General features: G+C 55.3%; 1 protein-coding gene across 1 annotated transcript; it reads right to left on the bottom strand.

Annotated features, from left to right (window-relative positions):
• Positions 1-10,017: 10,017 nt before the first annotated feature.
• On the bottom strand, positions 10,018-12,835 carry SIX1 (SIX homeobox 1). The gene is made up of 2 exons (XM_084521551.1): positions 12,117-12,835; positions 10,018-11,109 (listed from the first exon to the last, which is right to left on the bottom strand). Exons 1-2 carry the CDS (start codon positions 12,674-12,676, stop codon positions 10,821-10,823), a joined length of 849 nt encoding a protein of 282 aa, XP_084377677.1. The 5' UTR covers positions 12,677-12,835; the 3' UTR covers positions 10,018-10,820.
• Positions 12,836-25,376: the final 12,541 nt, after the last annotated feature.

The following is a 25,376-nucleotide window of genomic DNA, read 5'->3' as shown; positions in this document are numbered from 1 at the left end:
ATTTTTGGAGCTCCGTGCTGTGTGCCAGTGCTGCCGACACCGGCCCCGCACCCGGACTTCTGCTTTCTGCTCTTGGATGCGCGCTGGCCTCACCAAGGCTGTGAGTCTGTGGGCACCTAATTAAAACCAATGGTGGATTTTAAAGAGGGGGGAAGTAAAATAATAATAATATATATATATATAAAAAAAAAAGACATCGGGCTGAGCAGGGAGCCAAGGAGGCCACGTGCCAGGAAAGCGAGCCGCCTGCCAGTTTGGCACGGAGTGAATGCTTGGCCATGGAGATGAGACGCCAGAGCGGGGCGCGCTGAAGAGCCGCTTGGTGTGTTTGGGGGGACGGGGAGGTGGGGAAGGGGCCAGCACCATCCTCGCACCTCTGGCAGAGACCGCTGGCACGCAGCACGGGCAGATTTCCAGGATCCGGCCTCTCCCTGGCCCACTTCCCCGGCTCCCCAGGACACAGAGCAGCAGCCGGTAACGTGCCCGCCTCTCTGTGGGCTGCTTTCCTGTGACCCAACGCGAGGAGCCTGCGAAAGGAGCAAGCCGTGGCCAAGTTTCCCCTTGTTTTTACTTTCCCTGTTTCATTTTGGCTGAGTCCAAGCGTGGGGGGTTCACATCCAGCCAGTCCCAGCGGGACCTAAAACACATCAGGCTGGGTGCCGGGTTGGAGAGCTGGTGGTGATGCCCCGCTGCCGCACATCTCCTTTGGGGGGGAAAAAGGGTCCCTTGGTTCATCGGGCACCTCTCAGCTCTCCAAGACAGCAGCTTTTCCACTTTTCCCTTGCAAAATCAATGTGTTTCATGCCATAACCCATACAGGTAGAAAAACAAAATAGGCACGGGCAGGGTGACCAAGCTCTGCTGGCTGCCTCCGGCCCCGCTCCGGCTGCGGCCGCTCCCCTCGGCACCGCCTGCCCAGCTGCGTGGTGTCGGGTCAGTCGGCGCGAGGGCCCGGCCAACACAGCTCTTCCATGGAAACATTTGGTCAACAAAAAATTGCAAATTTTCATGGCGAGTATCCGGTTTCCTCCCAACTTTCTTGTTGTTGTTTCTGAAAGCTGCTCGCCCAGTCTGGAGCTGGCTTTCGCTTGCATTTTTTTTCCCTCGGTGTTTAATTTTCAGCAGCTACAACCTCCCGACTCTTTTTTTTTTTTTTTTTTTTTTTTTTTCTTCCTTTAGGTTTTCATCCTTTTTTAAATATAAATGAAGGAGCTGGCATTTCCTTCCCTCTCCTAGCTGAGAGGCTGCTGGAAGTGATGGGTGATCCAAGAAGGGATTTTGGCTTTTTAGGTTGAAACGAGCTTGAGCGAGGGACGTGGGACTGTGCTACCTGCTCTGGGCCACGTCAGCACAAGCACAGGGAAGGAAAAATAGATTATTCCTGCAGCGAGGAGCAGAGATAACTCAGGGTAACACTGCCTAAAGTCCTGCAGGGCCCACTTAAGCACAGGGACTGTCCAGAAGGAAATCAGAGCCCACATCTGCAGCGTCCTTGAGTGTGACACTGGGGGGTGGCTGCTCCTGGCTCCATCCCTCCAGCCCAACCCCAGCTTTCCCCCCGCGCCCTTTTTCTGGCTTTTTGATATTTCCCAAGCCCGGCAGGCAAATCTGCGCTGGGGAAAGGGGCTGGGGAAGGGGCAGAGCCCAGGCTTCTCCCCGCCGCGTTCCCCTTGCGCAAGGAGCCAGCGGGGTCCCCGGCGAAGGGCAGCGGTGACAGCAGGTGGCACTGCAGCCCCAGAAACGCCGCAGCCGCCCGGCGAGCTGTGCTCGTGTGTGTGCACTCACACTCACACTCACACCCTCACTCACACTCATACTCACACTCACACCCGCACTCACACTCACACTGGATTTCATTGGGCGGCCAGGGCTCGAATCGTGCACTCGGTTTGGGTGCAGGGATGCTCCCCAAGGGGGCACACAGGGATTTGCCCCTCGCTTTTTGGGTGGTGGGGGTCCGGCCATGCCTGCTGCTTGTGAGGGAAGCAGGGTGAGAAATGCAGCCCGAGAAATCGGGGTACCCAGCCAGCCACAACACGACCACCAGCCACCACAAACCAGGGCGATACTGGGGAGGGACCTGAGTTACTGTAAATCTGGGAATCTGAACACTGAATTTATTTTATTTTTTTTTTAAAGTCACCCTTCCATGAACTGCACTGATTTATGCCGGTGAAGGCTCTGGCTACCGACACTTCCAGTTGTGCCTGCTAAGAATATAACGCGGGCTGCATCACAGCCTCGGTTCCCATCGCACAACTGCTCGGCCAGCTCAGGCTTTATTTTTAGCCCGGCTTCCTCGGGGCTCTGTCTGATCTGATTCCTCTGGAGAGGAGATTTTCTGCTAAATGCCATCCTCCTGCTAGAAGCTCCCGTTCTCCCCAGCGCTGCCCGAGTGGTTGACCTTTTCAAGCAAATTTGGAAGATAATTGGTTCAAGTTTGGAGAGAAGTGGCAGCCGAGCAGAGGAGCAAGACCCCAAGGAGCGTCCCGGGGTGAGGCGGACAAGCAGCACGCAGACATTTTGCTGCTGGTCGGGATCATGGCAAGCGGGGATCGCTGCAGGAGGAAGGAGGAAAGGCTATTTTATGTCCTTCTGCCTTTGATTTGGCTGGCACGGCGCTGTTCAGCTCTTTGTGATTTGCTTTCAAGCAGCTTGCTGCGAGCTGCAGCACTGAGGAGTCAAAACCCGAGCGGGGCTGGTTAGCCGCGCGCGGTCCCGTGATGTTGTTTCTGGCCAGCAGTTGGTTGAGCTCATGTCTTGTAATTAGTGGGTGGGCTTGAGGAGACCACTGCGGCTTCTGATCTCCCGGGGAAAAGGGAGAAAATGAGCAGGATTAAGGAATTTCAGTAAATTACAGGCATTTTCGTTTCGCATGAGCTTTGCCAGAAGCACCAAGCCCTGGAGAAGGAAGGCCACTGCAAGCTGCGTTGGCCGTGGGCAGGACTGAAGGGCTTTGTCACCCATCGCTGTCACCCCAACGACTCCGTGTGTCCGTGTGGTGTGTTATATTTGTGTGCTGTGTGTCTGTGTGTGTGCACAGCCACAGCTCTGCCTGCCCAGCAGGCCGTGTCCCTCCGTGAGACTGAAGGGAGACGTTCCACCCGCAAACACAGCTTCATATGGATTTATTTTTCATTTTATTTTTTAATCAGGGTTGCTGCTACCAGTTCAGGGATCCAGCAGGGGCTGGAACCCCGGTCCCCCAGTCTGTCCCACCCAGCTTCCCAGTGGACATTTCGCTCTGGGTGCCCACCCAGACCCATTTCAACCTTGGGAGCAGTCAGAGCTCAGTGCTCGGTGCACAAAACAAACTCACACATCATTTTGGGCAGGTTCTTGTGCTCTTTTTCTGCAGCAGGGTGCAGGACCCAGCCCTCCCATTGCCACCTTGGTGGAAGCAGGTCCCCCCTCCAGCATCACCAAGCAGAACTTGCTGTGATTTTCCCCAAATAAAGGCTTTTTCCAGCCAGGGTTTGATTGCAAGCTTTGTCTCAAGAGGAGGCCAGGTCTGGTGTCCAGGACAGAGGGGACGTGACCAGCCAAGCACCGAGGCACATGCCCAGCAGCACGCTTTCTGAACTACACTAGACACAAAACCACAATGTCTGCTTCATAACTGCAAGCACGGATCTCATCCTGCACTTCTTGCTCATGGGAATGCCTTATCAGATGGGTTGTTCTGGTGAGCAGCCCTATCTAATGCATCTATCTCTACGTATCTATGTATACGTCTATGATCTGTTTATGTATTCTGCCTCCCATTCAGCGTAGACATTAATCATATGCTGCTTTAAAACTTTTAAAAGCACCCTACATCTCAGTGGCGATGACCACTTCCGAGACCCCTTGCTTGATCCTTGCAGGCTTCTCGCACGCCAGCTGCCAGCTGCAAGACCCTGAGCCCTAAAAGAAGGAGCTTTCACTGCAAAACAGCCAGCTTTTTGCAACAGCTCACTGCTTTTCCATGCCAGGTGGCAATCGTCACCCCATGGGGACACCTCAGCCACAGGGTGGTGGCCGGCGTGTCCCCTGCCACCCTGCACGGAGCCAGCACCATTTGTTCCTTTACCCTTAAACAGTCGAGGGCTGTCTCTCCCTCCCTCTCTCGTGATTTCAGAAAAATAACCCCGCGATTATTTTTCCACATGAAAGTGCCCCGGCGCTCAGGTGGACAACCTGACTCCGGCGGAGCCGCCTGGAATCCCTGCGGTTTGGATTTCCAGGGGAGAACAATCTTATCAGCGCAGATCGGAGGCGCAGATACCCGCTGGGGTAGGGTTGCGTAAGCACAGATTGCCTCAGCTCGCCATCGGGAGGAGGCTCCCGCCCCGTATTTATTTGTTTTCCCCGCCGCGGGTGTCAGGTTCTCCTGGTGACCATCACCACAGCTTTCTTTCCCCGCTCATTGTTCGAGCCTTCCTCATGGATCGCTGGGCAGGGCGCCCCGGTTAGGCCTGGCCTCAAGCACGTCTCCTCAGGGGGGGGTCCCGCACATGGGGCTGGATTTTTCTCCCCCATCCCACAGCAGCTCTCCCTGGGGTGAGGGCGGGAGCTGGGCACGTTCCCCGCTCCGTCGGTGCCCCCGTTTTGGCCTCGTCCCTTCCCGCGGGCTCCTCTTTCAGCACCAGGGCGGCTGCGTGGGCACCTTGTCTCCGGTTGCAGGGGCAGGATATACGGTTTCCCCGGAGGCCATCGGCAAGGAGCTGCGGCCACGTAAAGCCAGCAGGGCAGGGCCACGAGGATGGAGAGGGCCTGGGGGAAGGCAAAGCACCGGGGAGCATCGGTGGGTGCATACCCACAGCTTTGGCCTCTTGGAAAATGTTTGGGGTTTTGTGTTCGGCCTACATGTGCACGCTGAGCTCCCTGGATTTGAACATTTGTTGCAGGAACACCTAATATCTCAGTCCCATCCACAGCTTTCAGGTGCTAGTGCTCATTTTTGCCTCCTCTCCTCCTGATTTAAAGGATTTTAAGAGCTCTCCCTTGTACTGATGCACTCAGACCGTGTAACATCACCTCTTTTCCAAACCCCACACACCAGGAAACCAGGAGAGACCGCAGAGCCCAGCAAGCCTCCTGAGCTCCCTCCCCAGGCACTGTCGGGGCCTCTTTGAACCTCATCCAAGTCACCTGTTGGACCTGGGGGCCTCGGAAGCAGATCCCACACACGGGGTAATGGATATGGGTGGTGCGGCCCAGAATGGCCTCAGCATCTTGGCCAGCTCAGTGCACCGAGCGCGCCTGTCCCTGCGTTAGGGACAGCACCACTCTCACTGATGTCCCCAAATCCTTTACCTGCACTATTCCCCCCGGAAAATAACCCCTGCTCTGTAGGAGGATGGCTGCCAGGCCCTGTCCCTGCAGCACAGCAGGAGCCCCAGCTATGGGAAGCGAAGCAGCCAGGGGCCAAGAGCTTGGGCAAGCTCTGCGGTTTCCCCATGCCCGAGCCTCTGCCCAGCCCTTGAGGGCTGAGGATGGGGAGAGCAGCGCTGAGCCGGGTGCTCCCTCTCTCGCGTGCACTCTCTCCTTCTCCACCAGCTCCAGGATATCAGGCACGGGAAGATCTTAATTCCCTAAATAAATCTCTGATCTGTTCTAGCAGGACACGGCCCTTCTGCTGAACCAAAGGCAGTACGGTGCTGCCCAAACCCCTCCTGTGCCCACATGGGCACGGCCTCGGGTCCTGCTGGCACCCAGCACCCAGCATCCAGAGCAGCAGAGGGCCGGCAGCATCCTCCAGGGCTCAGGAGGAACACGCTGATGGCTTGCAGATGTGATTTCATTTTCAATTGTTTCTAATTTGCTTGAGTTTGGGTTGTGTTTTTTTTTTTTTGTTTTTTTTTTTTGTTTCTTCTTTTCAGTTCCAGAAAAGGGACAATTTCTTCGGGGAGTGTTAGCCACAAGCCTCATTTGGCATTGTTTTTTATTCAATTGTTTTTGTGCTGCGTTATTAGGAATATTGCATTACATAATGATAAGCCGTGGTGACTTATTATGGGGACTGCACCGGGAGGCAGCGTGGGTGCGCTTCAGCTCCGTCCCCTGCCCTCGCCCTGCCCGTCAGCAGCTCTGTGGCCACGGGGCTCAGTTTCCCCTGCTGCGAGGCAGGGCTCGTGCACGCTCCAACTACTGGCTTTACAAGCTTTTCCATCCCAAAGCCAGAAAAGGTGCATTTTCCCCTTTTTCTTCCCTTCTGAGGAAACCAAATGTGGGGATTTACCTACAGCCCAGCGCCCTGCAGAACTGAGCTGTAGGTAAAAAGCTGCTGTGGGCACGGGAAGGAGCCTCTGCCCATGGGGACGCTTTCTGGGAGCTGCAGACAAGTGAAAACAGGAAACTGTAATTGAACTAAATCTGTCTCTTTAACCTTATTATTAGGATTGGGATTATATGCTTTGGGGAAAGTTCAGCCTCCGTGTAGGGCCAGGGTGAGGAAACGTTCCTGCACCGAGGCACCGACAAAGAGAGAGGTGAGCCGGGGAGGTGCGGCCGTGTCCCTGCCTTCCAGGCAGAGCCATGAGGCTGGTGGCTGATCCATAGGCAGCCTGGCAGTGTGCTCCCTCCCTCTTTGGTTAAACCCAGGTCTGCTCAGCTTCCATGTTTCACACCGTGTCCATGTCGAGGTGGGACAGATGACAGCGTGCCGGGTCCCTCTGCATATTCAGGATGAACCAAAGCCCCTGCAGGTGCAGCCTCTGCCCCCTCCGCTCTGCTCGCACAGCACCCGGAGCCCTCCAGGATCCCGACAGGTTTGGCCCCAGTAGGAACAGCAAAATGGAGATGGATTTGTACATCCCAGTTGGATAAACCTTGCAGTGTCTGCTCCTTCACTGCTCCTGCTGTTAACAACGCCCAGCTGCAGCGGTCAGGCTCAGGGGCTCCCCAAGGGCAGCGTGTGCGGGGATAACTCGAGCAGCTCCAGCTCTTCCCTGGCTGCAAACCCCCCGGGAGCAGGGGGGCAGCAGGCAGCCCGTGAGGCTTCCCACCTGGTCTCCACTCCGTGCTCGCTGCGGGGAAGCAGGAGCAAGAGGAAAGTGCAAAGGTGAAGCGTTATCGTGCTGCAAGTGCCAAGTTTTCTTTACAGGCCCGCAGAGCCCTAAGCTCTTCAGTAACAGTTAAACAACTGTTAAATGGGACTTTATCTTCGGGCCGGATAAGGGAGCAAGCGAGGACTGGCTGCTGGGTGACAGGCAGCACAATAAAACCCTGCTGCCTGGGGAAGGCACTCTGGATGCCTTGGCCCTGTCTGGCTGCCCGGACATGGGGCTGCAAGGACGGTGAGCTCCAAGCCCTGCCACCCACGCGCTGCAGCGAGGTGGGGAGGTTTGGTAGCAGGGCCTCAAATTGGTGCCTTGAAATCTGTCGGATATGAGATTGTACCGTGGGCCTCATGGGGATCTGCTCGCCTGTGGCCATTCCTGCCCCTCTTTTGGGACGGGGATGGGGCTTGGGGGCGAGGAGCCGGGCAGGAGCTGGCAGCAGGGCAGGGGCAGAGCAGGCGTGCGGCTCGTGTGCGCTGCCACGGGACAGCGCTCGCTGAACGTGACCCAGGAAATGGAACGAGGAGAGAGGAGGGGGCTGGCTTTCCTGCCCAGCGTTTGTTTTCCTGCACCGAATTTCCTGCTCGGGGAATCTCAGCGAACCCCCCAGCACTTCTCAGGCGGAGGTGGGCTGGGGAGAAGCGGGCTGCCAGTCCCGCTCCGCGGGGGGACGAGGCGCTTACGGTAGAGGTGACCTTTCTAAATCCCTGCTTTGGACAGACATTTCCAATAAGTGCCGAAGAAAAGCCTGCCAGCTCCAGCTTTCTCAGCCTGCTCTCCATTTTCCTTCCATCCTCTCCAGGCTGAATTTAATCCGAGAAGGTTCCTTTGAGCTTTTGTGTGTTGCTGGGGGAGATGTGGGCGCACAAGGGATCGCGTTACAACTTTCATTTCCTGAAATGTTTGAGGGAACATCCAGGGTTTTATCCACACATCAGGCAAAGTTGAGGGCTCAGATTTCAGGTCTTGTCACTCAGCTGTCACCAAACAAATGAGCCTCTCAGAGCTGGAGACTGGGAGAGCTACCTGCTATTCATGACCCCGAAAGCAGGTGATCACTCATGGGAAAAGCAGGTAGAATTAATCATTCTGCTGTTCTCCATTTCCTCCCCTTTTTGGCTGACCTGGACACAGTGTGAAATCTGTCCTGGGGAGGGGGAAGGAGGAGGGGGGAGCGGGGAGGGAGGGGGGATTAACTCCTTCCTGCCGATGAAAATTCAGCGGAGGGAGGTGAGAACCGACCCGGGGGCTGCCTCCCCAGGCTGCCTTTGCTGTGAAAAGCTTGCTGCGAGGTCAAGCCTGCCCCGAGGAGAGCCGAGCGACCTGCGCCTGGCTCCGCTCCAGGGTGTCCCCGCTCCCACCTGCCCGCCGGCCTCCCCTCCCTCGTCTTCCAGGGGCTTCCCTCAGCATCCTCCATCCCTCCATCCCTCCCTCTCTCCCTCCCTCCCCGCCGGCCACCGCCCGCCCGTTTGCAGCCTCATCCCTCTCCCTGCCAAGGGAAGCGGAGGCTCGGGGCGTGGGCAGGGCTCTGCGGCCGGGGGCGCAGCGTGCGCGCTGCTTGCGCGCTCTTTGCGCGGCCCCGCTCGGCAGCCGTCGGGCCTGGAAGCAGGACCGAGATGGGGAGGGGGGCTTTGGGGGAGCAGGACCCCCCCCGGCCACCCCTCTGGAAGCCAGCCCTGACGATGCCTGCGCGCAGGAAGCGTCTCTGCGCTCTTTGCTTTGAAAATAGGCTCCGGCTTGCGAGTCCCCGCTCTGAGCTGCGCAGCGCCGGGCTGGAGCCCCGGGCAATTTTTATCTTTCCTCTCCACCGAGCCCGTGGCTTGGGAAAAACAGGAGCTGGAGCTCAGCCGTTCTCGGAGCGCAGAGCCCGGCGGTTGCTCACCCCAAAAGCCTCCCCCATTTCCCCGTGGGCTCTCCACGTTCCGCCCGCGGGGCTTTTTTGGGGGGGACGGGGAGGCTGCGCTGCTTCTTGGCGGATCGGTCCCCTGGGAAGGGCGGTGGGGGACCTTGGGACGAGGACCTGGGCGCACGTCCCATCCCACCAGGACCTGTCGGGGCATAAATCCAACACAGAGCGCAGGATTTGCGCCTTTCACCCTGCTCCCCTCTGCTCCCGGCCACTGTCCCGCTGAAAATCGGGGCTCAGCCGTGCCCTTCCCACCCCACAGCGCGTCCTGCCGTGGGGACAAGGATCTCGCCCTGTCCCGCCCGTGTCGCACCCCCCCAGGACCCAGGCTCGGGGGGGCGCACGAAGCCGGGCGGGGTCTGGGCTGGGTTCCCCGACGGGGCGGCCGGTGCCGGGCCTCGGCAAGGAGCAGGGAGTGCCCCGAGGGTTTTTGTCCTCCCGGGACCACGGGCAGGGCCGGGGGACCGGAGGGAGCTGCGAAGAGCCCCCGGGATGCTGCGGGGAGGACGGCGGAGCTGGGAAGACCCTCCTGCAGAGGGTGACATTTCTCCACGGCCCGGGACCTCGAGAACAAACACGGCAGCGACTTAAATAAACACGGATTTAATGATGCAAAACGCTAACGGGGGAGCTCGGCACCGCCAACGGCGGAGGCCCCGACGGGGCGGGCGGCGAGCGGCTCCCCCCGGCCGGGCTCCGCGCTCCGACGGAGCCCACCCCACGGCCAGGCACCCCGGGGTGCCCTCCCCGAGCCCTCCTTCCATCCCTCCATCCTTCGGTTGCAAAGCAAAAAGGGGCTGCGTGGAAGGAGAGAGGTTCCCCCCAAGCCCCCAGCGCCTCCGAGGCACGTCGGGGGGCTCAGCCCCGCAAAGAAGAGCGCAGCCTCGCAGTTCTGCCATCAGCGCGGTTTTAATTTAGCCTCTTTAGGTACAATAGAAAAGAAACCTGAAAGCACATGCTAGTTCTGGGAACAAATACTCGAGACAGACAGCTTCGGCCGCGGGCTCCTCGCAAGCCGAACCGGGAGGGCGGCGAGCGGGGACGGACAGGAGAAGGCAGCGTGGGGCTGGCGGAGCAGCCCGAGAAAATACTCGCTCAGGAGGAAAGGGCCGGCACCTCGCGTTATTCTTAGCTCTGTTCTCCTCGTTTTTAGCCACGTCGATGCATTGCCCCGCCGAGGAGAAGGATGCCCGGGGGGCACGGGCCCACGGGAACTCGCTAGCCCCGCACCGCCGCGTTAAGACATAGGCACTTGGTAAAACTCTAATACTGCAGCTTTTTTTTTTCTTTTTTTTTTTTTCTTTTTTTTTTTTTTCTCCTCTTTTTAAATTTCAGCTACATCGAAATCTTTCCTGGTAACGCTAAATATGAAAAATGTAAACGAAACTTCCCCTCCCTCCTCCCGCTAGGGCACAGCGCTCTGCTCCCGCTGCCTCCGTGCGAGCTCCGCGGGGACGGGGACAGGGACAAGGGACAAGGACGGGACGCCCCCGGCCGCCCCTGCCCCAGCACGCCTGCGGGGCTGGGATTTATTCGGGTGGAATCGGATCCAGCTGCTTTTTTTTTTTTTTTTTAATATATATTTTTTTGTAATTCCCGCTGGGACCAGCTCGTTTGAACTCGAAGGGACGAGGGTTTCTGCTGCTCTCTGCGTTTGGCTACGTGGAAAAAAAAATAATAATAATAATAAAATAACAATAATGATGATAGTGGGAGACGCTGGGGAGGGGGGAGAACTGGACCGATGTGGGGTCGAGTGAAAAGAGCCGAGAGTCACGTTAAGAGGGCGAGCTGCGAAACCGGAGGCTGTCCGCTGAGTACGACCGAGAGTCCGTGTCCCCGGGCAAAGCCTCCTGTCCCGTGGCGGCCCTTTAGGAGCCCAGGTCCACCAGGCTGGACGTGAGGGGTCCCAGCAGCGAGTCCTGGAGCTGGTGGCCCGGCAGGCTGTGAGCGCTCTGGGGGGCGGCCAAGCCGCTCAGGGGGTAGCTGGAGCTCCTGGCGTGCCCGAGGTTCCCCTGCAAGAGCAGGACCGAGTTCTGATCGGGGCTCTGCGGCGGAGAAAACTCTTCCTCGGAGCTGGACAGGAGGGGTTTGCTCCCGTCCAGGGGCGAGAGCTGGTTGGGTTTGTTGGTGGCGGCGTTGGAGTTCTCCGTGTTCTCCCTGCGGAGGGCACAAGCAGAGCGGGGAAGTTACCGGGGGAAAAAGGGGGGAGAAAGCCGGGATGCCAGCCCCGACGGGGCCCCGCGGCCGCCCCCGGTAAAACAAACAAACAAACAAACAAAAAAAATAGAAAGAAAGAAGGAAAAAAAAAAAAAAAAAAAGAAAGAAAGAAAAGAAACAAGCAAGCGAGCGCCTCGTATTTTCCTAGCGGAGCGGCCCCGCAGCTGCCCCCCTGGTAAGACAGCTGCCCCGCATACCCCCGAGAGCCCGGTGAGTTAGGTGGGGAGGAGGAGTTGGGGTTCCCGAGCTTTTTTTTATTATTATTTCCCCGTCTTTTTCATTACAAAAATCGAAGCGCGGCCCCGCGGCCCGGGAAGGCTCGGAGGGGCCGGCCGGCCCTATTTCCTCCCCGGGCCTCTTCAGGGCCGCCGGCGGCCGCCCCAAAGCCGGGGGGCGATGAGAACCGGCCCCGAGCCTTCCCCCCTTTTTGGCCGTGCCGGCGGCCTCCAGCCCGAGCCGTGCCGAGCCGTGCCGAGCCGAGCCACCGCCTCGCACCGAGGCCACCCCGGGCGGGTGGGGGCGGAAGGCACCGAACAAAGGCGGGGGCGGCCTGGGGAGGCGGCCGAGGGGCTCGCTGCCCCCCGGGCAGGTGGGATCGGCACCGGGGCCGGGTGGGAACCGGCTTGCAGCCCCCCTAATCCCTTGGGTGGGTGGGGGGGGGATGCGGGATCCCCAGCTCCAGCCGGCTGCTGGAGCCGAATGGCTTGCAGGGGGGAAGCAGCGCGGCCGGGGGGGGGGGGCTGCAAAAAGGGCGAGGGGGCTGTGAGAGAGAGGGATCGGGGGTGAGGGGGGCAGGGGGTGAAGAGGGTCGGGGGTGAGGGGGGTCGCGGGCTCCTCTCCCAGCCCCAGCCCCGGCCGGGGGCGCCGGGAGCCGGGCAGCGATCGGCGGCCGCCTCCGTAGGGCCGGGAGCGGGGAGGGCCGGGGGCGCGGGGGGGGTCTCAAGTACCTTTCCTTCGCCTCGGCCGCTCGGTCCCGCTGCCTCCGGTTCTTGAACCAGTTGCTGACCTGGGTGGTGGTGAGGCCGGTGGCTTCGGCCAGCTCCCGCTTCTCCCGCGGAGAGGGGTAGGGGTTGTGCGCGTACCACTCCCGCAGCACGCCCCGGGACTTCTCCTTGAAGCAGTAGCTGGTCTCCTCGCCGTCCCAAATGGTGCGGGGCAAGGGGAATTTTCGGCGGACTCGGTACTTGCCCACGGCTCCCAGGGGTCTGCCCCGCAGCTTCTCGGCTTCCACGTAGTGCGCCTTGAGCCAGAGCTGCTGCAGCTTGGGGTGGTTGTGGGGCGAGAACTGGTGGCTCTCCAGGATCTTGTAGAGCTCGCGAAAGTTGCCCCGGTGGAAAGCCACCACCGCCTTGGCCTTGAGGACGCTCTCGTTCTTGTGCAGGTGGTCGCAGGCCGGCAGGGACCACAGGAACCGGCCCAGCCTCTCCAGGTTCCCCCCTTGCTGCAGCACCTCGCACACGCAGGCGACCTGCTCCTGCGTGAACCCAAACGACGGCAGCATCGACATGGCCGGGGCTGGGCGGCGGTGGCACGGCCGGAGGGGCTGCGAAGGGCAGACGGTAGAGGAAGGAAGGAAAGAAGGAAGGAAAGAAAAGTGTGTGGGGGGGGTCCCGGTTACCGATCCCGGCCCGGTCCCCGGAGCGGGGATGCTCGGTGCGGTGCCGGGGGGACTTTGTCCCCGCTCCGCCGCCGCCGCGCTTAAAGCGCCCGAGCCCCCGCGCCGCGCTGATTGGGCGCCCGCGGCTCGGCCCCCGGCACGGCACGGCCCGGCACGGCCCAGCCCGGCCCAGCCCAGCCCGGCCCGGCGGGCAGAGCCTCGGCACGGGCGGGCGGAGCCTGGCGGCCCCGGCTGCGCTTCCCTCCGCCGCCTCTGCGCGGGTGCGGGGTGGGGATTTCAGCCCCCCCTCCTCGGAAAAGGAGCTTGGGTTTTCCTGCCTTCCTTCCCCTTTATTTTGATCGTTTTATTTTATTTATTTATTTTTTTTTTTCACCCCCCCTCCCTTCCTCCTCCTCGCCCGCTCGCCGTCCCCGTGCATCCAGCCCGTCTTTAATTACCTTAATGCCGGGGATGAATAAATAATGCGCAGTGAACCTCCCCGCGCCGCACTCTCCCCTTTTACCCCTCTCTCCTTTTATCCCTTCCCCTTTTACCCCCTTCCCCTTTACCCTCCCCTTTTACCCCCTCCCCTTTTACCCCGTCCTTTTACCCACTCTTTGCCCCCCCAGTTTTACCCATAAGAGTCCGGGGGGGTCCGGAGAGAGCAGCCCCTGCCCGCACCCCCCCCCCCTCGGGCAAAGCGGGAGCGCAAACTGCACCGACCGGCGGCGCTTTAATTACCCTAATCCTCATTTGCACACCTCGCTCCAAAGCAATTATTTAGGAAAAATTAGAAAACAATTAGGCTCCCTAAACAAAGATAAGCTATTGTCAGGAGCCGGGACGGGTTGGGAGAGGAGGACAATGCGCTGAGATAAGGGCAGGGGAGCGGTGGGGAGGGGGGGGTCCTCCTGCCCCTATTTCTCCGCGATCTGCGGCGTTTTAAGCACATTTCAGACCGCTTCTGCATAAGGAACCGCTTCACGGGGCTCTTTAAAACCAGATTGTCCCCGCTAAAGCCGGGCTGATTTCTTCGGTTTGAAGCGCTCCGGGTTCATTTATTCGCTTTTAAGAGCAGTTTGGGGCCGCAGTTTGCCTCTGTCCCTGTCCCTATCCAGGGGGACCCCCGGGACCTCTCCACCCTCCTGGCCGTGCAGAGGAAAGGCCCGTGCCCTAAGATATTTTCTCCAAGCCCCGGAGCTTGTTTTCCCCGTGTATTTCGCGTCTCGGGGCCGTTTAAAATAAGCCCCTGCCACCCCGTCTGCGCAGTGCCCATGAGCATGTGTCTGGTAATTTTCCCTTGCCATTTTATTTTAGTACTTATGATGTTTCAGATGAAGTCTTAAAGAGCTGCAATGTCCTCCCAGAAGGAATGTCTGCTTGGAACAGATCCTTATTGACAAGGCAGCTGTGTGGGGACCGGAACGGAGCCTTAAAACCCGGCTCTAAAATCAACTAATACCCTAAAGTCTGGAGCAAGTGCGCAGAATTACAGCGCATGGGCTCGCAGCCTCCCGCGGCCGCTTCCTGGACGAGCGGTGCCATGTCCAGCTGCGACCCCGGGGACGGGCTCCCCGCTCTCCTTTTGCTTTATTTCCCTTTATTTTTATCACTAGTCTCGAATAAAATAGGAAAGAGCCGAGCCACGGGTTCGTACCCTCGGGCTAAGGGTGAGGAAAACGCAAAAAAAGAGGCTGGGGAAGCCCCTAGCTTGGTTTCTATTCCCACTCGCCTTTCTCCTCTCTTTCCTTTAAAAGGCCGACCAAAATAAACACCGCGGTGGCTGGGAAGAAGCAAAAAGTCCCTTGGCGGCCGGAGAGAGGCTTCCCCGAGATTTTGGGGAGGGAGGTTTAATTCCTCCAGGCTCCCCGAAACTGGCCCGAGGAGGGGCCGGCGGCGGTCCGCTGGTGGGCTCCACCTGGGGGCTGAGTGCTCAGCCCAGAGCCGCTCGTGGGGGATGTTAATTATCGCAGGGCTTGGGTTTTTTTTTTTTTTTCCTAAAAATGGAAACCTTTCGCTTTAAACCACGGGAATGGGGTAAAATGGCACGGATTCGCGCAGCACGCCGTGCCATTCACCCCGCTTCAAAATCACGCAGAAACGGTTTCGAGCCGCAAAAAAATAAAAACAGTAATAATGAAAAAAAATGAAGAAATAAAACAGAAGTGGGTGCAAACTCCCAAACAACAACGAGGCGGCTCGGAGGAGCCGCCAGCCCCTTTATTTCTCGGGAGGCGAGGGGCAGCAGCCCGCAGGCTGGGCACAGCCCGGGCTTTGCAGCCTCCGGAGCCTCTCCCCGCCGGCTTTGCCTCCGCCGCCGCCGGGGCGCGGATCCGCGGTGTTTGCGCTGGAAATTTTCCTATTTTTCGTGATTTTTCGATGCGGCGAGGAACTGGGGGGGAAGACGGGGCTCGTGCAAAGGCACTCGGCGGCTTTTCATCGATTTCGCCGGAAAAACAAACAGCAAAACAATGGAGAAAACAGGCAGAACGCGCGTCCCCTCTCCCCTTAGAAATAACCCTCTTCCTAAAAGAAATTCAATTTTGTTGCTTTCTCATTTTTTTTTGTTTTGTTTTCGTCTCGAAGTGTGGGGGCCTGGGGAAGGAAGCATCGCGACGAAATAAAAGCGGGAGCGCTTTTTTTTTTTTTTTTTTTTTTTTTTTTTTTCCCCTCCTCGGAGCCGCGTCTCGGCGGTGCTAATAAGCCGTGTGCTGCCTCGGAGGCTGGGAGCCGGCAGGGCAGTAACACAACGCTGCCCATTTCCGAACCTTTCGAAGGCGAAACCCAAAACCGGCCCATTAGTCAATGAGGTTTGTGTTGTAGAGGGCTCCTTTCCCATCCACTTGCTGTTCTGAAAAATAGATCACATTTCGTTATCTTCAGTGAGAATCTGCAACGTGATACCGGATCCGTGTTGCCTTCCCTGCCGAATGCGAGGCGCAGGGGAGACAGCCAGCTTCCTTGGCGTATTTCTAAACAATAAAGGATTTGTATTTGCTTTCTCTCCCTCTCTCCCCCTTTATTATTCTATTTTTTTTAATGAGGGAGGGACAAGCCCCTCTCCATATGCATCCCTCTTGTCTCGCAGGAGCCTTTGGCCCCGAGCGCCTGCAAACCGGCGCAACCTTTAATTACGTGTTGGTAAATCGCCCTCCGGACACCTGTAAAAACAACGCCGGGGGCCGAGGGAAGGGGACCTCGGGGAGGGGACCCCGGGGAGGGGACGGGGACCCGGCTCCGGCCCGGCCCGGCCCAGCCGGGACCCCACGGAGGGCGCAAGCGGGGCGCAAGCAGCGCGCAAGCGGGGCGCAGCGGGCCCTTTCTCCGCGCACTTACCGGCACGCTGTCCGCAGGACGGGAGGTGGCCACGAGTGGGTTTTTTCTCCGTGGGTTGACCCGGACCCGGTGTTCCCGTCCCCCCTCCCCGTCCTGGGACCCCCCCCGCAGCCCCTTTTTGCTCGCTCGTGTACCTCCGGGATGCTGATTCTTTTTAAGCTAGGAAGAATTTCCTTTTGGGAGGTGAAACCCTCCAGCTCCTCCTGTTCAGAGGAAAGTGCTAGTGATGGTAATACGGGGTGACACTAAATAAACAGTTAAAGCAGGGCTGGAAAGATGGAGTTAATTATCCAGTGAGCTGCATTTAAACCCAGACCAGGAGGGGCTGATTTGTTTTGGCGCAGGGAACCGAGAAGGAGACGAGCCGCCGAGGTCTCCTTGCTCCTCTCGGAGCCTCCTTAACTTGTCCTTGCTGCCGCCGGCCCGGGGGCGCGGAGACCCCTTCCCCGAGCCGCCCCCCGCAGCCTGCACCCCCTCGGGCGATTTTGGGGGGCCCCAGGCTCCTGTGCCACCCGCTTGTTCCTCCAGCAGCGAGGTGGCCGCCCGGGTGGCTCTCCGGTGCCCGCACTCCCCAGGTAAGTTTGTATACGAGCAGCAGCAGCAGCAGCCCTGCAATGCGATTTCTTTTCTTCCCCTTCCTCCTCCCTTCTTTTTTTCTCCTCCTTTCTTTTTTTTTTTTTCTTTTTTTTTTTTTTTTTTTTTTTCTTTAAGTCTGATATTAATAATCCCCGTATGCCCCTCTTTCCGGGTCATTACGGTACTGCTGGTCTCTAATCAATCCTAATGCGATGGCAATTGGAGTCTCTGATGAATGCATCTCAGGTTTCTTGTAATGGCTCTACCACATTTTCCTGGACCTCCTTCTTTAACCTGAGATGCCAGGGGGACGTCTCCGTTCTCAGCTGCTGATTACTTCAAGATGTTTGGGCTGGTGTGGGGAGCGAGCGAGTCAGCCTGCCCCTGAATAATCTGGAACCGAATTGGATGAGCAGTTTCCTAAAACCCAAGGACAGCGGCGGGGTTTAACTCCTCTGCTGCGCCGAAGCCGCCCCGCACCTCCCGCACCGCGACACGCGTGGCCGTGGGGACGTGTCTGGCACAAGCCCCGGGTACCCAGCCCTGGGAAGGAGCCCCCAGTTTGCCCCACGCAAAGCTCTGGGTGTCCCCCCTGAGCCACCCACGCCTCCCACCTGCACGCCCCCACTGTCCACCCGTGTGCACCCACGAACGGATGCACCTGCAGCCGTGTGCGTGTGGGCACAGCTCCTCGCATGTGCACTTTGCACACCCGTGTGCACACACCCACTGGGGCACACGCACACCTTGTGCACGCACCCCATCCCCACCCGTGTGCGCACCCCACGCGTGTCTCCACGCAGAGCCACCCACTCGTGCACGTGTCCGGGTCACCCCACGCGTGTCCGGGGCAAGGAGCTGGGTGCTCGGGAGAGGTGAGCCCCGAGCAGGCATTGCTGATGAGGTGGCTGGGGGCAGGGGGGCGCTGGGGAAATGGTGAGAAGAAAAAGCAAAAATTCAGTACTTGCCCGAAAGAGGTATGTGGCTTTTTTTTTCTTTCTTTCTTTCTGCAAGACATGACAATATTTTTTGTGCAAGAAACGTAAAAATATGCAAAAAAAAAAAAAAAAGGGTGAAAAATATTTAAAAAAAAATGCTAAAAAAAAAAAAATAATAATCCTGCAGAAAGAAAAATAATGAAAACTGAAAAAAAAAAAAAAGCCAATTTGGATGGGCACTGCCACTTTTCCCACTGCTCCCTTTGGGGTCACCTGGGCATGCCCATGCCGTTGGGACCCCCAGTCCCACCCGTAAGGGCCTCAGCAGTTTGATGGGGGGGGGGGCGGGAGGGGGCAAACCCATCCCTTCTCAGTATTTCTCTCTCCCAGGGTGCTTTATTTACCTGCTGGCACCTACAGCTGCCCGGGCCCGCACTCCCCTCCCTTTTGGCCGTCTGAAAGCACAAACCCATATTCCCCGCCCGGGCGATGCAAAGCGCATAATCTGTTCTGTACACACGGGGTTCACACGGGGCAGAATGGGTACAAGATTTACATAAATGGCTCTGTTTACCTGCACTTTTTGCATCTGGGCACTGAGCAAATATTTTCCCTGCCCGGGGACCGTGCCCGATACAGCTCAGGCTGCAGGGTTGGGCGCAGGCACAATTTTGGGAGGGCATCTGGGAGTCCGGGGGGGCCCGTCCTGCACCCGCCGCCTCGGTGGGTTTCCGAGAGCGCTGCGAGAAAGGGACCTTTCACCTCTCATTAGTGATGCCATCAGTGGCTTGGCAGAGCGGAGCTGAGGTCACGTTACATATGGCACGCAGTCTGTTCAGCGCCGGCAACGCCAGCTTTGAAATTTTAGAGAGGGGAAAGGTCACCTTGCGTAAGCTGGGTCTGGGGGTCCCCGCTCTGTCTGCGCGCGGGGTGGGCGTCCATATGCCTCCGTCGTCGCTGGCCTCGCTCCGTCTGGCCCTGAGAGATGCTCAGCCCCTTTTCTCTTCCGCCCCCTAAATTCGCAGGGAGCTGCTGAAACCAAGCGGTTACTTTCGTACTGCCTCGCCTTTTCCTTCTCTTCGAGCACTGTGTTGTTTTTTTTTTGCTCCTTTCTCTTCCCAGCATAAACCTGTCTTGCATGACTGATTATTTTTTCAAGCAACGTATAAAGCAGCTTTCCAGGAGAAAATGAGTTGTATCTGTTTATCAGCAGATCTGTCCGGACGGATAAGTTTACCGTTCTCAGAGCCGGGTATATAATTTCATAGACCTTCAAAAGTGCCTCGCTTCCATGGTGATTAAAACTTCTCACTCCTGAATCTTGCTGGGGTATTTCAGGTTTCATGGCACTGGATTTTAGAAAAACACATCTGTACAGTCGTATTTCTTTCATCTGAAGAGACGAAAAAAGCAAAACTAATACGTTTGTGTTTGGGAATATACCACACCTTACGTTAAATCAATGCCTGGCGTAATTCACTGCATTGAATTTTGGTAGGATCCTGTCAAGGCTTCGTCCAGAACATCTCAGAGGCAGTGGCTGCAGGGAAGTTACTGTTTTGCCATCCATGACAGCTGACACCGTAAGTCCGTGCCCCTTATCAGCCCTCCTGCAGCATCTTGGTTTGCAAACGTTTGTTTTTAAATACACAGGGCCTGATTCTTATGCTCTTAAAGTAACTTGAATGGGAGTTTCTGGCATGCAGCTGTTGCTCAGCAATCTTCAAAAGGACGTTTGCTTTTACACAGGTCATCACTAAAAACACTCCAAATGAAATAGATGCTTATCTTTAGGATCCCTGAGAAACGGGAGCTGAAGCAGCGTGCGGCGCAGATTCAGAAATTCACCTTCCTGCCTGCTCATTCGGCTCCGCCACGCACAGCAAGGCATCCGGGCACCCGCACTGAAGGGATCTCATCCTGATTTCCTACTGATACTAGTGCTTCTTGCACGTATTTTAATTTTTAAACAGGAATAGTCTTCCACTGCCTGTCAAAGGGAGTGTCAGGAGCGGAGGTATGAGCCGGCTGATTTTCAGAAATGGAGATGCTGAGACCTGCCTACGGGTTTTGTCACGACCGACATTTTCATAGCATGGGGCTGAATTGTGCTCTTACTTACTTGAGTGCAATTCTGCAGATTTAAATGGAGTTCGTCTTAAGAGGGGACTGGATTTAGCCATAATTTTCTGCTGCTGTCTAATCACTGTAGTCTGAAGAAAGCAACATATGTATAATGGTAGCCGAGATGCAGGAGGGGTAAGAAGCTTTCTACCAATGAGGATCGCATTAAATAATTAATCCCCAATTGCCTTTCTACATTAGTGCTTTCAGCTAAAAAAGCCAGTCAGCTTTGTAAGGCCCCAGGCACTGAAACATTTGGTGCATTGTCAGTCCGAAAGTCGGGGTAATAGATACCCAGGGTGTGCTGGAAAAGTGCTGCTCTCCATCGGGCCATTTGCACATCCAGATGCACAGCCTCCTTCCTCACCCGTCCTTTTTGTTCCCGGAGTTTGACAGGACAGCAGCTCTTCCAAGGTGGCTGCTGAAGAAGCCAAAAGTGTGTTTATTTTACCCAAATCGGAGGAACTGAATGCTCGAGTCTAAAACCTGAGTATACAAAAGCAGCATGTGGGTCTCTTATCAGGAGACCAAATCTGGCCAGTTAATAAGGAAAGGAATGAATTTCCCCCTCCTTCCCCATTTGCCCCCCTTATCCCATCTGCTGGTCCCCCAAGCTCAGCCTGTAAAGTCAGGTCAAGATGGGATCTTTTGGGCTCATACATCATTCACAATAAAGATCTTGCCACAAGAAATGACTTTACAAGCCTTTTGATGTGCAAGTCATCAGAGACAGCCCAGCTCACCTTCTGAGACAGATACACGTGTGTGCGTGCGTGCATGTGTGTGTGCACAAAGCTGAAGAAGAAAAGGAAGCATTGGAATAAACTGCCTGAGGAGGTGGGAGATTCGCGTTTAAAAACAGGTCTAGACAAACATCTGTCAGAAAATACCGCCATGCATTTGATCCTGTCTTGGAGTTGAGGAAAAGGCTGAATGGAGATGTCAGGTCCTCTCCAGCCCCGAGACACCGCAGTTATATTATACATACATATACGTCTGGCCATGCAAGTACATGTATATTTCCAGTCTTACTGTGAAAAGCTTTTGGCTCCTATGGTATTTTCTGGCTGTGAATCCTGTAGGCTAATTATAGAGAGGTCTGCTGTCTCTTGGTTTCATTAAATTTCAGTTCCACTGAGTTTTGGTTTTGTTTCATTTAATATCCTTCATGCCACAAGTGGACCAGATCCCAGCATCCATCCAATGGCTGTAGTTCTCTCTCTTCCCCTTTTTTTCATCTCTTTTCATACCAGCTGAAGCCTCTTTAATTCTGAAGCATTTTGGCAATGCCAGTGTCTCCCAAAACATATCTGTAAGCCCTTCTCTCTGCTGTTACACTTCTTGAGGTGGGGTGGCAATGGCAGAACTTTATTACTAAATGCAACAGACGGGTCCCTGAAGGAGTTGCTTGGCTGAACAGGAGGATGAAGTGTGAAAGATTTGGGGTTTGGGTTTTATTTTTATTTTTGTATAGGATCACTTTCTAAAGCGTCCTGGCTGTGAAGGCAAGGTGGCCACGGCAGCTGCTGGCACCCCCATTGCTTCTTCCCAAGTCTGCAAACCTCAGCAGGATGCTGGAGCTGCGGGCTGTGCTTGGGGGGTGAGCTGGCACCTTGCTGGTATTTATGCACAGAGGACGGGGATGTACCAAGGTGTGGGACTTGTGGTCCTTTACACGGCAGCCAATTTCAAATTCTCTTTTTAAAATTCATTTGAAAGTGAGTTTTATCACCGTGAGACACGGAGGTACCACTCAGGACAGGGCCCTGTACTTGTGCACCAGTGGTGCATGCTGCGAGAAGCAAAAAAAGGCTGCAGCAAGCTGCAGGCATTAACACCAAAACTTGCAGTGGAAATTTAGCCCAGAGTTTCTGAAGCCTGACGCTGGGACCAGCCAGCCTGGAAAACCTCACTGATTTCACAAGAGCGCAGTGCATGTGCAGAGGGCCTGACACAGGGCACTCCTGTGCTGCCTCAGCATCTAAGCCACCACTTTCCATGAGGTTAGCCTCTGCCGTGCCAGGCAGCTTTCTGGGGGAAAGGAATGAAGGAGGGGGCTCGCGGGGGGCTTCCCCCCATTTTGTTTACTGCATTCCTTCTGCTGGTGAACCGTTACCGTTGTGGCTGGGCTGGCTTGTCTGAAGCCTCTTGGGTTTGTACTGCAGCCAGCGCTTCTGATTCTGTCTGGCCACATATTGTATTTGGCTGGTCGGCTCCCTCTAAAAATTCCACTTTTTTTTTTTTTTTTATTTTCTTTTTCTTTTTATCCTCCGTGGCATTTTAACAGACACAACATGGCACAACAGGCACCTACAGAAAGAGATTGAAGATACAAAGACAAATGCCTGCTTCGCAGGCAGGCTTTAACATAGGGAACAACCACAACCCCCTTCTAAGAAGAATTTGGGGAGAAATTCTTGTGCGGGCAACGCTTTTAAAACGTTTCTTCCACTACGCTGAGGAATTATAAACAATTCCTGAGCTAATCTTCATGCAAAACAGCAGGAATTATGCGGGTCATTAAAAACAACTTAGGAGAAACTATGAGGCGGTGAAGCTGTATCTTGAGCAGATTCTACAGCGACGAGAGAAAATCTCCCCGTGCCTGGAAGGGGAGTGGGGGCAGCTTGGTGGTGGCTGAGAGGGGCCAAAAACCCTTAATGCTGTCAGTGAGGCCCTCAGGGGCCCAAATTGCCATGCAGATCATAGGTGCAAGGCAAGGCCAGGGTGGTCAGCTCGGCTGGCCCTTACCACAGGCCGTTCCCAGCAGCCAGAGCCCTGGTGTGAGGGCCATGGGCCTCTTCCATTAGCCAGAAGGCTATCATGAGGGCCACAGGCCACTTCCAGCAGCCAGAACCCTGGCCTGAGGGTCATGGGCTTCTTCAATCACCCAGCACCCTGGCCTGAGGGCCACAGACCACTTCCAGCAGGCAGAACACTGGTGTGAGGGTTTCCATTACCCAAAATAATGGTGTGGTGCTGTCCTTTTGCCACTGGCGGACACAAAAAGCATTTGGACACTGGGGTAACAGTGACATGAGGTACAGAAGGATTAGGTGGTTCATGCACAGCTCGGTTCTGAGCAAGGTGCCTGGGGCCCAGCTGGCGAGGAAGGCAGCGATGCTGCAGGGAAGGAGGGCCCAGGCACTGCCCTTCACCATGAAAGCTGAGCGATCCTTCCCGTAATCCCTTTAGCTTCGATGGCACCGCGGTGATTTACAGAGCTAATGCTTTGATCCAGAGCACGTTGGACCATGGGAGAGGAGGAAAACTACGAGAAAAGATCGTAAAGCAGAAGTTTCCATTTGTGGCCAGCCATTTTGTGAAGACATGACCACAACCAGGTGGTGACGGTCTGGCCGGACATGGGAGGAAACCAAACCAAACGCAACAGATTTGTTCGAATGTGAATGGGAGCGCAGCAGCGTAAGGGCTATTAATAGGATTTGCACCGATTAGTAAACTAATCTGTGCATTTCAGATTGGATTTCATATTATGGAAAAGAAAATTAAGCCACATACCATGCAGACTTTCCAGGCAGTGCTGTGCGAGTGCAATTTATTTGCCATGGGAAGCGGCTGCTGGAAGAGCTGAGGCAGAGCACTGTTACCACCCCCTCCTGCAGCCAGGCCGATTTTGAGAATTTATCGATGTGAGGAGCAAGTTCAATGGTATCCTAATGTTGTGTTATCCAAAAAACACGCCTATTCCATCAGCAGGACGTACCCGCAGTGTTGGAGCTGTGCTGTCACGGCTGGGTGAGTCGCAGCCTGGCTGTGCCTCTCCCCTCAAGGTGAGAAGTGCTGTGACTTCCCTTGTACAGGTGGGGAAATGGAAATCCAGGTGTTTTGGAACTGGGGTTTGGGTTCCTAATGGTTAACAGCAGCTTGGGAGATAGCTACAGTTCACAGCGCCTCAGAGTCAGACTGAAAATACAGAATAATCCGTCTTTCCATCCCTGCTCCCTCTTACTTTGTAAAAAATATAAGCATTTGGAAGATTTCAACCCCCATTGTAGTCAGGGCCAGAAGAAAAACATTGCTACCCTTTCAGCCAGGTTCAAACTACTGTTTTTGGCCAAAGCTTTAAAACTGAGAGTGAGCTGAGCAGCTCAGCAATTTTTTTTCTTGCAGCACGTTGTTATGTTGCAGCAAATAGAAATCCTGGAGTCAATTAAATTTGTCTTCAGGTCTCTACCTGGGAGAACAAACGCTTCAGAGTTCTCCTAGAACAGGGTTTAAGGTGTTTGCTAATACAAGGCACATGATGAATGTCTCTCTCCTTTCCCACAACCCCTGAGGTTAGTCTTGTCTTCATTATCAGTGGTAACTCAGCTGAGAACCATTTGTTACAACTGGGAGCCATTTGCTCATGATGAACTGGTTTAAGGACAGGCACAGGATGCTCTGGAAATCCTGCCTGCTTTATACAGGGATGTAAATAAGAATTTGCTTGAGTTCCTTAAAAACAAAGCTTGTATCAGAGGTGCTGATTTGAAGAAATACATTTGTATTTTTTTTTAATTTGTTTTTAAGCTGGTGAAATATTTGAGTTATACAGAGTTTTGTCAAAACTCATCTGGTACCTTTACTGATCAGACTACAATTGTCAAGGAAATTAACCCAGAAGTTTATTTTTAAGTTTATGTTTTTTCATTTTATTTGTAAAGTAACTGTTTGATATCCTTGTTTATTCTGTTGAAGTGCCTTGTGTCTTGTTAACAACTCAAAGGTTCAGAAAGCATGAGGCTGGCCCTAAAAACATGACAACAGCTTTGAGATAAAATGCCTACACACAGCTAGGTGAATAAATGTAATAAACCAACATGTATGTGTAATATGGTTTGGAGGCCTTCAACACCTCCAATTTTTATTTTTTAAAAACCAGGAACATAATTCTTAAGTTGAGCAGGAAGCTGTGGCTGTAAAACCCCCCTTCCTACTTCCTCTCTCTCACCAGTTACTAAATATTGCAAATCTCATAAACTGTGAAAGTTGGCAAATCAAAACATGGCTTAGGTTTGAGGCTGAGGGCCAGGAGATTGGAAAATGATATTACCTGGTTCATCAGTACCCGGTACATCAGTACCATGGAGCATCATCACTGAACGAGCTGCTGGGATTTGGTTTCTATCAGGTACAAAGTGGGTTTCTCATATTCTGTCTTGCCACTCTGACTGTTCTTGATGGCATGCCATGCTATTTGGGAAAGGAAGAGCTGTTAGGGGTGCTACGGCTTGTCACTCATCAGCGTTTCTATACTGCTCCATGCCTAAATGCACTGTGGAAATGCAGTCTGGGCAAAGCCACTATAGGATGGGTGGGAAATTGTTCTGAAGCTGTGATGATCTCTTGGTTCCAGGTCAAAACACCAGGATCTGTGTGTATATATATGTATATGTATATATAATCAGTATTTTCAGGAACACCCCAGACTTTGAAAGAGGGTGTGTGTGTTAAATACAGGAAATACACCTAGCTGAGGAAAACCTAGGAGGCACCAGTGTCACTGGTTGAGGACCCTGGCACTTGTTGGGGACATGCAGTGGGCACCTGGGCAGCAACAGTTGGTCACCCAAATTGCAAATGGGGAACAGCTGGCTGCAGAGGTGGAGCAATGGGTTCTTAAAGGTGGT

The sequence above is a fragment of the Aythya ferina genome (genome assembly GCF_964211825.1).
Source record: "Aythya ferina genome assembly, chromosome: 5".
In the NCBI taxonomy this organism is placed as follows: domain Eukaryota; kingdom Metazoa; phylum Chordata; class Aves; order Anseriformes; family Anatidae; genus Aythya; species Aythya ferina.
Note: the sequence above shows the minus strand (reverse complement) of the source record. Positions and strands in the feature narration are given on the sequence as shown.